General features: G+C 46.3%; 1 protein-coding gene across 3 annotated transcripts in view; it reads left to right on the forward strand.

The window, feature by feature from the left end:
- Nucleotides 1-1,873: 1,873 nt before the first annotated feature.
- Nucleotides 1,874-17,295, forward strand: part of LOC126426418 (CARD- and ANK-domain containing inflammasome adapter protein-like) — a 194,226-nt gene continuing 178,804 nt past the window's right edge. The window contains exons 1-2 of one of the 3 annotated variants that reach the window (XM_050088335.1): nucleotides 1,879-2,498; nucleotides 12,219-12,344. In XM_050088335.1, coding sequence (XP_049944292.1) covers nucleotides 1,933-2,498; nucleotides 12,219-12,344 — 692 coding nt within the window. In that variant the 5' untranslated portion in view covers nucleotides 1,879-1,932. Of the gene's footprint in view, nucleotides 2,499-12,218; nucleotides 12,345-17,295 lie in introns of all 3 variants that reach the window. The other 2 variants (XM_050088336.1, XM_050088337.1) reach the window with 2 other exon arrangements.

Below are 17,295 nucleotides of genomic sequence, written 5' to 3' on the forward strand. Positions count from 1 at the left end.
CTTGCGGCGTCCAGGTCACTGTGCGCCACGTTTTATTGGATTGCGTTTTATTTTCTGACCAGCGGGTCGCGGCTGACTTGCCAGCGGACCTGCCATCTCTTTTAGGCAACACTCGGACGAATGTGGTTAAAGTTTTAAAGTTCTGTGCCCTGTCAAATGTTTTTACAAAGATTTTAGGGAGAGGATTTTAATTTGCTCACTGTGTGACAAGCTCGACCATATTTTATGTAAGTGGCCAGCCAATAACAATTTCCTGTGACATTCTTGTTGCCATGTTTCCCCTTTCCGTAGGTTTTACTTTCTTAGGTAGCATTTTCCTTCTTTTCCTGCTTTGTTTGAGTGTGTGCTTTAGTTTTCTTAGGTCTGTCCACATTCGTTCCTTTTAATGTGTGTCAGGGCGCTGATGACCTCGATGTTGAGCGCCCATAAGCCCCAACACACCACCACCACCACCACCACCACCACCACCACCACCACCACCATATACAACACCGGGGTTTACGTCTTGCGATGGGAGCGTTCTATACTAGTCCCGTCGAGAGTCTTCATACTGAAGCCGGTAAATTGAATTGCCACTAACCTACCAGTGCGATATACTGCTTTATCGGTATGCCTGTCGGCTATTGTCAATGCCCGACCACCGGTCTTATCGTTTCTTTTTTGACGACTCTCTCGACCGTCAATACGTGTTGTATGTCTCTGCCCTGCTACCCCCTGGAGTTCGCTTTCGTCGCCTCCTTCAGCACCTTGATTTTTCACTCCCTGCAACCTTTAGAGTGGGCGAGAGCCAAACGCCACCTTGGCTCCAGGCTCAGGTTCGCGTTCACCTTGACCTCAGTTCGCTCCCAAAGGAGGTTACCCCCGCTTTGGTATACTGCTCCCGTTTTATCGAACTTCGTTCAAAGTTAATTAATATGATCTTCATTTATGCAGATAGCTCTAAGACCGATGACGGTGTCGGGTGTTCTTTTATTGTCGGGGCACGCAGTGTCAAATACCGGCTCCGTGGCCATTGTTCGGTCTTCACAGCTGAGCTATTTGCTCTCTACCTGGCTGTTCTTTACATCTGCCGCCACTGACATTCTGCTGATGTCATCTGCTCCGATTCCCTGAGCGCCATCCAGAGCCTCAGTGATCTGTATCCGGTTCACCCTTTTGTGCACCGGATCCAACGCTCTCTTCAGCAGCTGTTGGACGACGGTTCTCTTGTTACATTTATGTGGGTTCCTAGCAGTGTCGGTAACCCTGGGAACGAAGCTGCAGATGCCGTGGCCAAGGCTGCGGTCCTCCAGCCTCGAACAGCTTCTTGTTGTGTCCCTTCATGGGATTGTAGCAGGGTCATTTGTCAGCGCATTTTATCGCTGTGGCATGCCGATTGGGCTGCACTTACGCCCTTCTCGGCGGCAGGAGGTCGTTTTGGCCCAGTTACGAATTGGACACTGCCGGTTCAGCCATCGCCATCTGCTGATGGCTGTGCCGGCGGCGTTCTGCCCATGTGGGGAATTGCTGACGGTATGCCACATTTTAACGTCCTGTCCGAATTTTAATACACTGCCCGTTGATCTTGGCCTGCCGTGTACTCTGGATGCCATTTTAGCGGATGACCCAGGAGCAGCTGCTCGCGTTCTTCGTTTTATCCACTTGACAAACCTGTCTAAGGAGATGTGATTCTGCTGTTTTTTTTAATCGTATGCCTGTCAATCTGTCTTTTATCGTGTTTTCCATTTTAGTTGCTGTTTTAACCTAGTGCCTCGCTGTGCATTCCTAATGTAGTCTGGGTGCTGATGACCATTGTAGTTGTGCGCCCTAAATCCACAAAAAAAAAATTAAAAAAATTAGCAGCTGCTGTACTGGTCTGCACGTGCGCCGTACGAGTGTGGAGGGTGCCGTGTAAGGCCGGCTCGGTGGCGCCGTGTTTCAGGCCCTTCCGCCATGTCGGCAGCTGCTGAGGTTCAGAGGACGGCGGCCGTGGACCTGGGCGCCCTGCTGGACGCGGGCGACGGCGCGGTCGTCACGCTGGTGGCGGGAGGGACGCGGCTGGCGGCGCACCGCGCGGTCCTGGAAGAGAGGAGCCCCGTGTTCCGAGCCATGTTCCAGCACGACACGCTGGAGGCCAGCTGCGGCGAGGTCAGAATTACAGACGTGGAGGGCCCGGTGCTGAGGCAGCTACTGTCTTACATGTACACCCTGCAGGCACCCCAGCTGACCGACACGGCCCGGGAGCTGTTGACGGCAGCCGACAGATACGGCCTGTCCGCCCTGAAGGCCGCCTGCGAACAGCAGGTGGCGGCGCAGCTGGAGGTGGAGACGGCGGCGGCTGCAGCTGTGCTGGCGGTGAGGCACTCGTGCCCCAGCCTAACTGCGGCCGCCGTCCACTTCATAAGGGCCCACGACTACAAAGCAATGGCGACGCAGGGCTGGGCAGACGCCGTGCTCGAGTACCCAAAAGACATCGTCGAAGTCAGTCGGCTGCTTGGTGAGCCACCAGCAGAAGCCAGGTGAGCCCGGGGCAAGACGTTATTCTGTCTTTAACAATAATGTGTGTGTGTGTGTGTGTGTGTGTGTGTGTGTGTGTGTGTGTGTGTGTGTGTCTCTCCTTACAGCTCACAATGCTGTCATTGGCCTGTCATGACTGGTTTATCAAAGCTCCATATTCAGCTCTTTTTGTTAGCAGTTATGTTAAGTAAACAAATCATTGAGGGGATAATTTCAATGGTTAAGGAATCTGTCTACATTTGATTAGTTCTCTTATAAAGCATGTGTAGAGCCCACTAATGTAGATTTTAGCATCAAGTCATTGAACAAAACTACTAAATTGTGATCTGCATCCGTATCTGCTTCTGTGTACACCTTACAGTCCAGTATCTGATTTCTGAATCTCTGCCTGAAGATGATGGTATGTAACTGAAATCTTCACATATCTCGCATCGTTTCCCAAGTGTACCACCACCTCTTGTGAGTCTCAAAGAGAGTATTTGCTATTGCTAGCTGAGGTTTATTGTACATCTCAACTAGTCTTTCTTCTCTCTCATTCCTAGTACCAGGTCTGTCTTCTCCTGTAACCCTTTCTTTTACTCTTTCCCCTACAACTGCTTTTTTGTCCCCCCCGACTATTAGATATTTATCTCCCTTTACGTACTGGATTAAGTGTTGAGTATCATCATATAGTTTTTCTACATCTTCATTGTCAACTTGTGATGTCGGCATGTATACCTGAATTCTCGTTTCATGTGCTGGTGTTGGTTTCCTGTCGATTCTGTTGAGAAGAACCCTGTCACCGACTTGTTCACAGTAGCTCGCTGTCTGCCCTAGCTTCCTACTCATAATGAATCCTACTCCTGTTCCGCCATTTTCTGCTGCTGTTGATATTACCCCATTCTCTTCTGGCCAGAAGTCCTTGCCTTCTTTCCATTTCACTTCAGTGACCACCACCGCATCCAGATCGAGCTTTAGCATTTCCCTTTTGTTATTGTCTGCCTTTCCTATTGCATTCAAACTCCTTACGTTCCACGTCTTGACTCGTATAATGTCATCCTTTTGTTGGTCATTCAATCTTTTTCTCGTGGTCACGGCAGTCTCCCCAGGTATCCAAATAGGCACTAGTCAGGAATCTCTTGCCAAGATCATCATGATACTTTTGTCAGTTACCGGCCACATCCCCTGTTGATGCACTTCATGTGTCTAATGCAGTGGTTTCCATTGTCTTCTGCATCCTCATGCCTTTTATCATTGCTGATTCATCTGCCTTAAGTGGAAGCTTCCAAACCCAATGGCAAGAGTGTCCTGAACCTGTCTGCTGCTCCACCCACTTTTGACAAAGCTGTTGACTGGGGGGTCTCGAGATTCTTTCATGAGTACTTGCTTGGTGAGCACGGGGTGCCAAGCTAGTGCAGTCTTTCTTCTTTCCAGGGCTGCATTTCCTTGCCCTTACCCTCCTTTCCTCTCCTTGCTCCTTTGCCCCCTCCTCTCCCTCTCTTGGTGTCCTTGCTTATGTTGGCCCCGCTATCCTCCTGGTTATGTTGGTTTTGTAATTTGGATTTGCTGCGTAATCCTTTTGGCATTCCCTGGTCCCCCTCCGGGGATTGGCCTCCATTACTAAATTTCTATTGCATCATGTGAGCCATTTGGGTAAGAGCACCTTACCTAGTGTCCCCGACGTTTGCCCTCGTAGTTCATTCCACCTGTTCATTCACGTCGTCGTCTGATGATAGGGTGCATAGCCTGCTCGGTAGCCAGCCCGTGTGGTGGGGTCGCTAGTACCCTTTTGGTTGAGCCCCCTGAACACACAGGGATCACACTTCTGATATCTGTGCTGTGACCACCTCAGGTAAGGCTAGCAGTGGTAGCTTGTCATCCTGGTGCATTCGATCTCCCGGCAATGGCTGCTGTGCCAGACGGCCCTTGCTGTGGCTGGGTGGCGCACGTGAGGAGAGCCCCTGATTGGAGTGGGTGATATCAGGGCGGACACTGCATACGGATCCAGAACTCAGGCCATTCTTTTGCAGCTGTCTCTCCCCGTGGAACTGATACTTTTAGTGCTGCTTCTCCTGCCCCTTCGGCCTTCCCTCCCGTGGCTACACCCTTGGAGGAGCGTCAGGCCCATCGGCTAGGGGTGAAACCTTTTCCCCGCTATCTGGTTTGCACCAGGACTGACGGGGATACTTTCAGCAATGCCAAACACTTTATTTTTGTGGAACACATTGAAGATAAGTTTGGGGAAGTGGACTCCCTGAGCAAGGTGCGGTCGGGTTTGTTGCTGATCAAAACCTCTTCAGCTGCCCAGTCTGCAGCCCTTCGTGCCTGTAACCATCTTGGCACAATTCCTGTGTCCATTACCCCACCCCACCCCCCCCACCAGTCTCTAAATATGGTACAAGGTGTGATTTTTCACAGGGACTTCATCCTTCAAACTGATGAGGAACTTCGGAACAATCTTGAACGACGGGGCGGGGTGTTCACTTTGTTCGGCATGCTCAGAAGGGTCCGAAGGACAATCGCATTGATACTGGTGCCTTTGTCCTGGCCTTTGAAGGGGATACCCTCCCTGAGAAAGTAAAGATTATTGGTTATTGATGTGGCATAAAGATTATTCTTTATTGATTTGGCGTGAAGCCGTACATACCACCTCCTACGTGGTGTTTTAAGTACTTGTTTTGTTCGCAGGCCCCTCTCTGTGGTGACTGGATGTCCGCTCCATGAGGGGAGTTCGTGTGTTCCGCATCCTGTGTGTACTGTCATGGCAATCATTTGCCACGTTCACCAGATTGCCCAGTATATAAGAAGGAAAAGAAGATATAGGAGTATAAGTTCGTTGATCGTTTAACCGACACTGAGGCTCGTAAGTAAGCATGTCTTCAACCAGTGTCCATGACGCTAGTTCTGCTTTAGTTCCATTTTCACCCCTTCCTCACCCTTCCTCACCCTTCCTTACCCCAGTCCTGAATCCCTCTCCTCCCTCCCTCCCTTGTGGCTCCCACACCTCTGTGCACTGTTCCCCCCTCTCCAGCCAGAGAAGTGTCCCACGTCTTCGGTGTCTGCTGCTCAAGGGCGCCCCTCCTGGGATATCCCTTCCAGGCCAAAATTATGCTGCCACGCAACCAATGCTGCCACGCGATGACTGCGAGAACCACGGTTTGTGGGGCCCCCAGGTTGCCCAATCTCTTTCTGTTCCCGATCTTGCTGCAGCTGGCTCCTTTATGCCACTCAGCTCTCCTCGATCTCAAACAGAAAAGAAGAAGAAACATAAGTCCCGGGACAAGGAGCCTCTGGTGTCTCCAGAGGTCCCATCCTTGGCTTCGCAACCCCATTCTGACTTGTTGTTCATGGATGTCACCCCCTCCTTGCCGGTGACAGTTGGTGACTGGCTTTAGCCTGTTCAACCCCCATTTGAATCATTGTTCTATGGTTATCCAATGGAATTGTAATGGGTATTACCATCACTTACCGGAGTTGAAATCTGTTATTTCGTCTTACTCTGGAGCTTGTTTGGTTCTACAGGAATATCATTTTATTGATGACCACTCACAAACCCTCTCTGGGTTCCGTGTTTTCTGTCGAAATTGGGTTGGCCCCGTGTGGGCCACTGGTGGCGTTTGTACGTTGGTCCGTACAGACGTTGCTAGCACGTGGATTCCTCTTCAAACTACATTGGAAGCGGTTGCTGTTAAAGTCCACCTGGACGGTTTGCAATCTTTATCCCCCCCGACAGAACACCTACACCTGCTGGCATAACAGCCATTGTTCTGCAACTTGTTCCTCCCTTCCTCCTTCTCGGGGATTTTTATGCTCACCAGGCTCCCCTATTCATTTCAATGCCAGTCATGGTACCTTTTCTGCCATCGATCTTTCTCTTTCTTCTCCCTCCCTCTTCCCTTCATTACACTGGTAACCACACGACGACCTTTGTGATTGTGACCATTTCCCATTGATTCTTTCACTACCTTCCCACTCCCCGATGGGAAGGCTACCTCGTTGGTCTTTCCAACGTGCCGATTGGCGTCTATACACTGCACAGGTTGTGTTTTCTCCCTCTTTGTCAGGTTGTATTGATGACGTCCTACATGAAGAGTGATGCGATTGTTTGCGCTGCTAGTTTTGCTGTACCTCGCTCATCTGGACCATTTCACCGCCAGCAAGTCCCTTGGTGAAGTACGGCCATTGCCATTGCCATTCGTGATTGGTGTCGAGCTTTGCAACACCTTAAGAGGCACCCTTCCGTTGCCAACCTTATTACCTTCAAACGCCTTCGTGCTAAAGCTCGTTACTTAATCAAACAGAGCAAACGAATGTGTTGGGAATGCTTTGTTTCTTCCCTCGCTCCTACTGTCCCTACGTCACGGGTATGGGCTACACTTCGCTCTCTCCAAGGTTGCCACTGGCAGTCCACCCTCACAGGTGGTCCCGGATGGTCTTAGTACGGACCCGCTGATTCTCGCGAAACATCTGGCGACCCATTTTGCATCAGCATCATCATCATCATCATCATCAACATCAACCTCCTAACCGGCATCTTTCCTTCACCAGAAACAGTGGTCCGAAGCTTCCACCTTACATTTTACCCGTTGTCAGTCAGAATCTTACAATGAACCTTTTATGAATGGGAATCTCTTTTCACATTTTCTTCTTCTCATGATACAGCTCCTGGCTCACTCAATTCATAACCAACTGCTTCAACATCTCAGTGCTCTACAACGGCAACATCTTGTCCAGTTTTTAACCGTATTTGGCTCCAGGGTGACTTTCCTTCTCAGTGGAAGGATAGCATCATGGTTTTGTTTGTCTTAAGCTATCGTCCAATTATTCTGACAAATGTTGTTTGCAAGTTATTTGAACTGATTGTAGCCTGTCGGCTCAATTGGGTCCTCGAATCTCGGAATCTATTGTCACGTTACCAGTGTGGCTTCTGAGAGGGACGGTCTCTGATCGATCATTTACTTATTAAGCTTGGAATCCCCAGTTCGACAGTCTTTTTCCCAGCACCGCCATTTGGTTGCAGTATTTTTTGACCTTTGCAAGGCTTACGAGACGGCTTGATGCCATTACGTCTTCCTTACACTTAATCAGTGGAGTCCACCCCCCGATTTTTATCCGCCAGTTCCTGTTCTACCGATCGTTCAGGGTTCGGGTTGGTACTGTTCTTAATTCTCCATGGACCCAGGAGACTGGCATCTCACAGGGTTCTGTATTGAGTGTACTTCTTTTCCTCATTGCTATCAATGGACTTGTGGCCTCTGTCAGTCCTTAGGTCGCCCTTGCTCTGTATGTCGATGATTTCTGCATTTGGGTTTGTTCCTCTTCAATGGCCTCTGCAGAGCAGCAGTTCCAGGGAGCTATACGGCATGCCTCTGCATGGACCCTCTCACACAGGTTTCAATTCACTCCTTTAAAATTGCGGGTGGTACACTTCTGTCGCCGTAGTACGATCCACCCTGATCCAGAGCTCTATCTCGATGCACAACGATTACCTGTGGTCCCACAGTTTCGTTTCCCAGGTCATCTTTTTGACAACTAGCTCACTTGGCTGCCTCATATCAGACTTCTGAAGGATGTTTCCGTAAACTCAGTCCTTCACTTCCTTGCCCACAACTCTTGGGGTGCAGACAGCTCCATCCTTATCCGCCTTTATCGTGCTTTAGTGCTGTCTCGCTTGGACTATGTCGTCAAGTTGGGCTGTCTCGCTTGGACTATGTCGTCAAGTTGGGCTGTCTTGCTTGGACTATGTCGTCAAGTTTATGGTTTGGCTGCTCCTTCCACACTGCACCTGCAGGATCCGGTCACCATTGCAGTATCCGTGTGGCCACTATTGCCTTCCCTACTAGCCCTGTTGATAGTCTCCTGGTTGAAGCTGGGATCCCCCCCCCCCCCTTTCTGTTTGGTGGTCCCAGCTTCTGGTTTCTTATGCAATCGCTGTCTGTTCCTCTCCCACTCATCCTTCCTTTTCTATCCTGTTCCCAGCCCATGGATGTCACTCATCTGATTCCCGCCCTTGGGCGGGTTTACCGGTTGGGATCCCCCTTGCGTCTCTTCACCGTGATTTTCAGCTTCCTTCTGTGTCCTGTTTTCCATGCTCCCTTCCCACCACCCCCTCTTGGTTATTTCTTCTGCCCCAAATTCGGATGGATCTCCGCTGAGGTCCAAAAGAGTCCATTCCCCCCATGGTGTTCCGTTGGTTTTTCCGCCAAATTTTATGGGAGTTTCGGGATGTTGTTTTTTACACCGATGGCTCTAAATTTGTTGACTGTGTGGGATATGCTTTCATGTCCTCCGTTCGCACGTAAAATCATCTGCTGCCACCTACATGTGGGGTGTTTACTGTGAAATTGATGGCAATTTCCCAGGCCCTTACCTTTATTAAACAGTCCCAGCACAACCGCATTTTGTTATGTACGGTCTCAATGAGTGGCCTTGTGGCTGTTGACCAGAGTTTTTCCCGCCATCCCTTGGTCTCGGCCATCCATGACCATCTCTCTGATCTTCACTGTGCTGCTTGTTCCGTTGACTTCCTTAAGGTCCCTGGTGATGTGGGTATCCCAGGTAATGAGCTTGCTGATTGTTTGGCTGGGGGAGCAGTCACCCCCCCCCCCCCCCCCCAGTTCTCTGTAACTCCTCCTGCAGTGGATATACGGTTGAACATCAAATCCAACTTCGCACAATCATGGGCCAACTCTTGGGTGGCTACCTCCATGTCTAATAAACTTCGTGCGATTAAGGTGACACCTGGCCCGTGGCGTTCTTCCTTCCGCCTCTCTCAAAAGGACTCAACCACACTGTGTTGTCTCTGCATCGGCCATACCAGGCTGATCCACAGTTTTCTTTTGCGTAATGAGCCACCCTCACTTTGTGGTCGTGGAGCCCGTAACCCACATTTTGGTGCAATGCCCTCTTCTTTTGTACTAAGTACAGATTTCCCCGCGCTTTACCTTTAACCTTGGATGAGGATTTCTGGATAGTCGAACTGGTTCTCTGTTTCCACTGGGAAAGTGGTTTTTATTCTCAATTTTAAGGTTTTTAATCCCCCTTTGGTGTTTGGGGCATGGCAGTGAGGGTTGGGGTATCTCCCACTGTAAGCTGTGTTTGGAATTCCCGTCTCACCTCCTTGGCCAAGATCCTCTTTTTTTTCCCCTTTTTACTCTGTTTCACTTTTTAGAATTTGTTAGTCTCCTTTTGCCATATGCACTTCTACATTCTAGCGGTTGAATGCTTTCAAATAGCAGGTAGTCTTGCCCCTGCTGCTTCAGACGTGGGATACTTCCTGCCTCTAGCATAGCCATGGGGTCGCTCTCTTGCTGACAGCACTCATTTTATTTTTACTGTTGATGACACGACTGCTGTTTTACGTTTTCAGCCTTCTCCCTTTTATCGTTCTGACTGTCATGAGATGTCAAACTGTCTGAATGGACCACATTTGAAACAAGGGACTGATGACCTTGCTGTTTGGTCCCTTCAACCCCAATCAACCAGTAACCATCCAGTCAGATATCCAGTACAGAAGATGTGAGCGGAGACAGTAATTCAGTCAGCGCAGTACCGTGGTCACACACAATGCTGGGCCTGACAATCACAATCTCGTCTCTGTTCCAGGTACGGTGTGCTCTAGTTCTCACTGTACTTGATGCTGGTCAAATGTCTACCCTTCTGCCAGGGCTGCAATTCTCTCCGGCATTACCGGAGACCACTCCAGTGAATCACATCAGTTTCCTTGCACTAGGGTGCGGCAGATTATATTTCCTATCTGTCTATTTGAGTCTCCAGCATGTTCCACACCGTCAGTATTGATGTGACGATTAGATCCAAGTATTATTTGTTACCCTCTGTCTCTCAGATTCATATGCTTCATATTAAGACTTTCTTTTCTTTTTGGAGTTTCTTGAATGTGTTACACTACTGGTAACTCAACAATTTATAAACATTGTTCGTGAAACAATATTGCCTAGCCTGTGTAATCCATTTTTTCTTCTAGTGGTAGCCTGTACTGGAATCTTCTGTCTGTTTTGTCCAGCTTAATTTAACATGAAAATTGATGTTTGAGGAAGAAGTACATCACCTCTGCTATCAAGAGACATTACATGCATATATGGTTCTGTCTGCTTTAGTCAGAAGCAAATTTTGAAACAACTCTTTTGTAAGTTTTACAGTATAGCTGTTGTAATTCCTGGCCATCATCTCCTTCATTCCCTCAGGCGTCAAAAAATACTGTATGTCAGTTATCCACTGTTAATCGAAATGGCAGTTTATCAAACAACTCCTGTGTATCTGTGACAAGCTTCATGTGTTTTTCATTGTACGAGGGTCGTTCAATAAGCAATGCCTTAAATTTTAAAAAATGCCGTTAATATACATAGACAAAAGTCCTTTTTGGTGCCTCCTATTTCATGTTTTTTGTGTGCCATTGCAGTTTCGAACTGTTTTGGCAGATGGCAGATCAGTAGTACAGCGTCAAAATGGCATCTGCATACGAGTTCCACTACAAGCAGCATGCTGTTATTGAGTTTTTGTGCGCAAGAAGAGAAACCGTGGTGAACATCCATAAACGTTTGTGTGCAGTGCGTGGCAATGCTGCAGTTGATAGCACAGTTGGGCAACGGGTGGTGAAAGTTGCGCGTTCAGGAAATGCAGAAACAAGCTCCACGACCAGCCACACTTGGGACGTCCTGCCACAGCCGCTGCTCCAGACATGCTGAATCGTGCAGATGCCATTATTCGTGCCGACCGGTGCATCAGAACTCGACAGTTGGCTCTAGAGTTGTCGGTCAGCATTGGAAGTGCGTCTGCAATGATCAGGACTCTCGGCTATTCAGATAGCGGTGCTCGCGATGGATTCGAATAACGCTCACAGCGGGCTACACGATTAAAAGAAGGGCCATTTCATCTGAACTATTAGAGCGTTTTGAGACAGATGGAGACGCCTTTCTCTAACGGATTGTTACGGGGGACGAAAGCTGGGAGCACCACTTTGTGGCAGAAACAAAAAGGCAGTCCATGCAGTGGCGTCGACCTTATTAGTGACAAAACAAGACATTAGAGACAAACCCCTCTGCCAGAAAAGTCACGGTGACAGTCTTCTGGGATTGTGATGGCGTCATTTCTGTGGATGTGATGGCAAGAGGGTCAACCATCAATTCAGGGCCATATGAGAAGACTCGAACACGAGAACCGTTACCGACGTGTTCAATCGGACAAGAATCCATCAGAAATCTTGCTCTAATATGATAATGCACGCCCACACACAAGTCCGAGAGCCCGGGAACGCATTGCCTCATCCACGCTACAGTCCGGACCTGGCACCCTCGGACTTCCATCTCTCTGGGCTGCTTAAAGATTTTCTACTGGGAACACAACTTTGAAGAGGACGAGTGTGTCAGTCTTACAGTGGACACGAGCAAGACGTGTCGATGTATGTCACCAAATTCTGACTCTTAACAATAAATACATTATGGGGAAAAAAAGTGGGGCATTACTTAATGAACGACCCTCGTAAGTTCACAGAACTTGTGCGATTGTTTCCCCTATTTACCCCCCCCCCCCCCCTCCCCTGTTAGTGATATTCAGCTTCCATACATTAGGTTCCAAATAAACTCACAAGCAAGTCACAGCTAGCTGACTTGAACTGCCTCCAAAGTTCTGCCCGGCAGTCGTGCTGTCAGTGCAGCACAGTCGCTGTCCCCTATGTTCGGGCTGTGGTTTGCGCCCCACTCTGAACAGCCGCCCCCTGTTTGCAGCGCGGGCCGTGGCTCCAGCAGGCCCAGCCCTGCCACTCGGCCACTCGGCGACCCCGGGCGCTCTCCTGCCGCGGCTGCCCGCCACACTCCGCCGCCACCAGACGACGCGGCCGTCTCTCGCCTGCGGTGAGCGCTGCCGACTTGTACACTCGGTGCCGCGTCAACCAAATGTTACACTAAAAACGTCTAATTTAAGCATTTTTGAAATTTCCGATAAAGCTGAACTTACAGTTGTCAGGAAACACTATTTCTTCATTTAATAGGTGTGTTTAATGTAACTGCTGCTCTTGATGGTGTTTAAACATCTTAGAAATTAGTTCCGAAGGAAGTGGGCTAGGAGCCACGGTGTCAGTGCACTGTTATTCAATGAAACCTACATGTCACATGAGTGAGTATACAACTGTTTGGAAGTTCTCACAGGGAACCTCTTGAGAGCGAGATCACAAATTCAGTCTTCAGTGAGGCTCATTGGATAGTATTAATAGTTGTGATGGGGAAAAATATTAGCTGCTAATGTTTCACCATCTTCATGAGGAGGGCTACAGAAAGTGAGTCTCCAAGAGGTACAGATATAAACCTCCTATGAGACACACGTATTACACATAACAAAATAGACATCGTCGACATTGGAGAAATGTTCAGGACAGATAATTAACTTGAACCACAAGCACCAAATGAAAAACAGCGTGTCCCGGTGGTCACAAAGGTTCACACCATCGAGATCGAAGGTGAACACTGTCGTAGACCTTAAACCGTGAAACTGGTCTTCCTTCGAGGTGCACGTTCAGATAATGCGATAATACGTTTTATAGGCACAGAACAAACAAAACATCTAGAGGCAAAATCTTCCAATGATACAAATTACAATATTGCACTCCTTTCAGGAGGGATAGTTTTCTCTGAGGGAGTATCATTTCTGTACGCAGACCAGGAACGATCAAAAGAAACTTGCTTTAACCAGTCATTGGTCAGAAGCAGTGCTCATACTGCGTTTGTAGTTCTCTTATGCCTATTTTCCTGCTCTCGTTTGCTTTGAGGTAACTACTACCTACTGCCCTTGCAAGATGGCGCACACGAGAAACAATCGTAGGGGGCAGAGCACCTCCAGCTTGTCGCAGCACAAGAAATAGATTTCCAACAAATTTACCGACTAGATTAACATTCGACATAGTTGTGTACTGCTGTGTTAAGGCATTGATATTACGAGAGTGAATTTTCACTCTGCAGAGGAGTGTGCAGAATTTGGAAGGTAGGAGACGAGGTAATGGCGGAAGTAAAGCTGTGAGGACAGGGTGCGAGTATTTGAAATTTCGTTACCTGATTTTTTTCAGTTTTATAGCACTGTTTCAAACTATGCCAGTAGTATAGGCTTTGATATGGGACACCACATGTTTTTGACTTGAAAATATTTCGACATGTTTTTGACTTGAAAATATTTCGACATGTTTTCAGCTTGAAAATATTTAGACATGTTTTCAGCTTGAAAATATTTAGACATGTTTTCAGCTTGAAAATATTTAGACATGTTTTCAGCTTGAAAATATTTAGACATGTTTTCAGCTTGAAAATATTTAGACATGTTTTCAGCTTGAAAATATTTAGACATGTTTTCAGCTTGAAAATATGACTTGAAAATATTTGGACATGTTTTTGACTTGAAAATATTTCGACATGTTTTCTTCTGGAAAAATATTTCCACAAAGGTTTTTTCTGGAAAAATATTTCCACAAAGGTTTTTTCTGGAAAAATATTTCCACATATATTTTGTAAAAAATATTTTTGTCTTATAAAATCTCCACTTAAATATTCTGTTACATATTTCCAATTTCCTTTTTAAAAATTCGCCGTTCGGCTTGAGAAAACTGTATCGACAAGACTATTTTCATCATGTTCACATGTTTTCCACGTAAAAATATTTACATAGTTTCCGCATAAAAAATTTCCACATCTTCCCACTGCAAATTTTAAAACATTTTGTATAAAAGTGTGGTCCTCTCTTTAAACTCACATCTTTTTGCGCAAAAGATGGCAGCCACTTTTTAGCAGTCACTTTTAGCGAAATTGTGGCGATTGTAAGTAAGGGCAGCGGTATGGCACGAACCCGCATTTTTTAGACGAAAAGACGGCAGCCACCTTCCTGCAACGACATTTTGCGTCCCCTCTTTTGTGGCCACTTTCTTGATATTTCCAAGGAGCGTTCGAGTCGTCACTCGGCAGGCTCTTTTTCGTGGTCTCTGTTTAGCTACCACTTTCTTGCGAGCGCATTTTTGCAACGACTATCTGAAACAACACTCGAAAATTTTAAATGGTGTCCACCCTTTAAAATCAGACAGTTGTGATGTGCTTAAGTCACCTCAATTATTTACTGGTTGGTAGGTGTCTCTTCAGTTATCTCTATTTTATCATCCAGCAACAATCTGTACCAACAATCAGTATTATCAATGCATTCTGTAATCTCACAGAAAGCATAGCTGTATTCTATTTATACAAGCGGATTTTATTTCATTATTAATTGATAACCCCCAGGGAAGTGTATCGATTATTCTGTAATCTCTTCTAAAGCCATAGGCTTATCGTAGTTACAGTTAAATTCCTTACCTATAGCTGTACTTACAAAGTTCTTTGTTTTCTTGTGTATGGTTATCATATTTTTGGTTATTATGACTTTGTCTTGTGATCCATGTACCAGCTCAGCCATTGTTTCCATATTCAAAACCTTTAGCACTGCAGTAGTTAAGTGAAGCCTTGAGATTTTGGTAGTCTGTTTACCTTTGTACGTTTTGTATGCACAACCTTTTGGTCCTGTTCCTATCCATTCAATACCGTAATCATCTTTACCAAACTCGTCAGTCAATTCACAAAGTGTGCAACCTGTTTCTACAGTATTCGTACCATCGTCAAGATAAACAAGTGTCGGTGTCGTAGGACACAATTTTATCACCTAATCTATCAAGCATATCGTACGGCCTCATTCTAGTGTTGGAAGTGGTGAAAGTGGACACAAATAGGTTGGTACCATCTTAGACATAGTACTGATATATAACTTGGATTACACAGGTCTGCGACATAAAAATCGTTCCAAATTTATCAAGTGGTTTTCATAGTGTTTTCAACATCGATTTCAGGGAAATTGGTGAAAAAATTCCATCACGTACAGTTATTTCACAAACGTCTTCTCTAGTTTTAGCTTTTTTCAATATTTCAGCACTCTAGTGAGTTTGAATTTTGGTTTTTAGGGTCTCCGTAAACTGTTACTTAGCCGTTTTTATACTAGATGTACGCAAAATAAAGAGTAATCAGGAGAAACCAGCAGTATTTTCAGGTCAGTGCCTGTCTGCCGTGCTGCCCCTTCCCCGCCATCACCGAGCAGTGAGCTTCTGCTATTGCCCTTCAGTTCACAGTACCTCTCCACTCTGTGCTGTTCACGTGTTGTTGTTGCTGGTGCTTTAAACTAGTGACTGTTTCCTTGTGCTGTGAAGTTGTCCTATGGACAATGGCTACCAGAGGATATATAAATTCGCCACATCGCTTGTGCTACATTTGTGGTGCAACAAAGGAACATTTCCGATTTTGTTGAAAAGGTATAGTTCGCCTATTTTTGTATAAAGTTAGCTGATCAAGATAAGCCTTGGACCCCACACAAAGTTTGTTCAGTGTGTGTTGAAGAACTGAGGCAATGGTTTCAACATAAAAAGCAGTCCGTACATTTTGGAATACCAATGGTTTTGAGGAGCCCAAATATCGTAGTGATGACTGCTATTTTTGTTCTTGCAGTGCAAGAAGACAGAGATTGCTAAGATTCTGGCACAACTGATCCCGTTCCATTCTCACAAACTGAACTGAACGATTTAGACCTAGGCCTTTCTAAAGAATCGGCAGAGGTTTTAGGATCTAGATATAAAGATAAATATATATTGGCTCCGGGTAGATCCTTTTCTTGGTATGGATCGGGGGAAAAGGAGTTTGTATCTTTCTTCCCTCAAGAAGGTGACATGGTGTTTTGCAGTGATGTTCCCCCCTGGACTTATGGCACGCTTAAAAATAGAATATGCTCCTGATGAGTGGAAACTTTTTATTGATTCTTCAAAACAAAAAAGCCTTAAAGCAGTACTGCCACACAACAGCAATAAGTACACTTCTATACCAGTTGGACACTCAGTTTACTTAAAACAGTGTTACGCAGGCCTTGAACTGGCTTCAAGCAAACACTGCTATTCAGACCACAAACGGACATAACGTGTGGATTTAAAAGTGATTTCAATGCCGTTTGGTCAACAAAGGGCTCTACAAAGTTCCCTTGCTTTTTCTGTGAATGGGAGAGATAGAAAGCAACACTACATGAAAAAAGGTTGGCCCTTCAGAAAAACCTTACAAGAAAGGGTTAAGAATGCTGATAGGAAAAGCCTTGTGGATCCCAAAAAGGTGTTACTTCCACCACTTCTCATTAAGTTGGGACTGATGAAACAATTTAAGGCATTGCCAAAAGAAGGGGAATGCTTCAGATAGCTTTGTGGAGAGTTTCCTGGTTCATCAGAGGCAAAGCTAAAGGAAGGAATCTCTGTCCGACCAGACATTAGGAAACTAATGACAATCCCAAGTTTGTGGACAAAATGGAAACATAAGAAAAGACAGCATGGACATCTTTTAAATTAGGTGTTACAGGTTTCCTATGAAACATGAGAGATCCAAACTAAAAGACAATAGTCGCAGACATTACTTTAAGAAGCGGGCTGTAACGTGAGCTTTAAAGTTCATTTTCTCCACTCGCGTCTTGACTACTTCCCTGCAAACCTTGGTGATGTAAGTGAAGAGCAGGGCGAAAGATTCCATCAAGACATCCAAGAAATGGAAAGAATATATCAAGGAAGATTGAACGTCAACATGATAGCGGACTGCTACTGGGTGATAAGTGGTGATCCTCAACGAGCCCACAGCTGGAGAAGCAATAAGAGGAGCTTTGACAGAAAGCGAAAGCGTTATTATAATAACTTGTGAGATTAAAGAATAGTGGAAGTGTGCGGGAAATGTAGTTTAGAACTTATTTATAAATAAAATAAAATTTTATTGTTACTATACT

This window comes from Schistocerca serialis, chromosome 11, assembly GCF_023864345.2.
Source record: "Schistocerca serialis cubense isolate TAMUIC-IGC-003099 chromosome 11, iqSchSeri2.2, whole genome shotgun sequence".
Taxonomy (NCBI): domain Eukaryota; kingdom Metazoa; phylum Arthropoda; class Insecta; order Orthoptera; family Acrididae; genus Schistocerca; species Schistocerca serialis.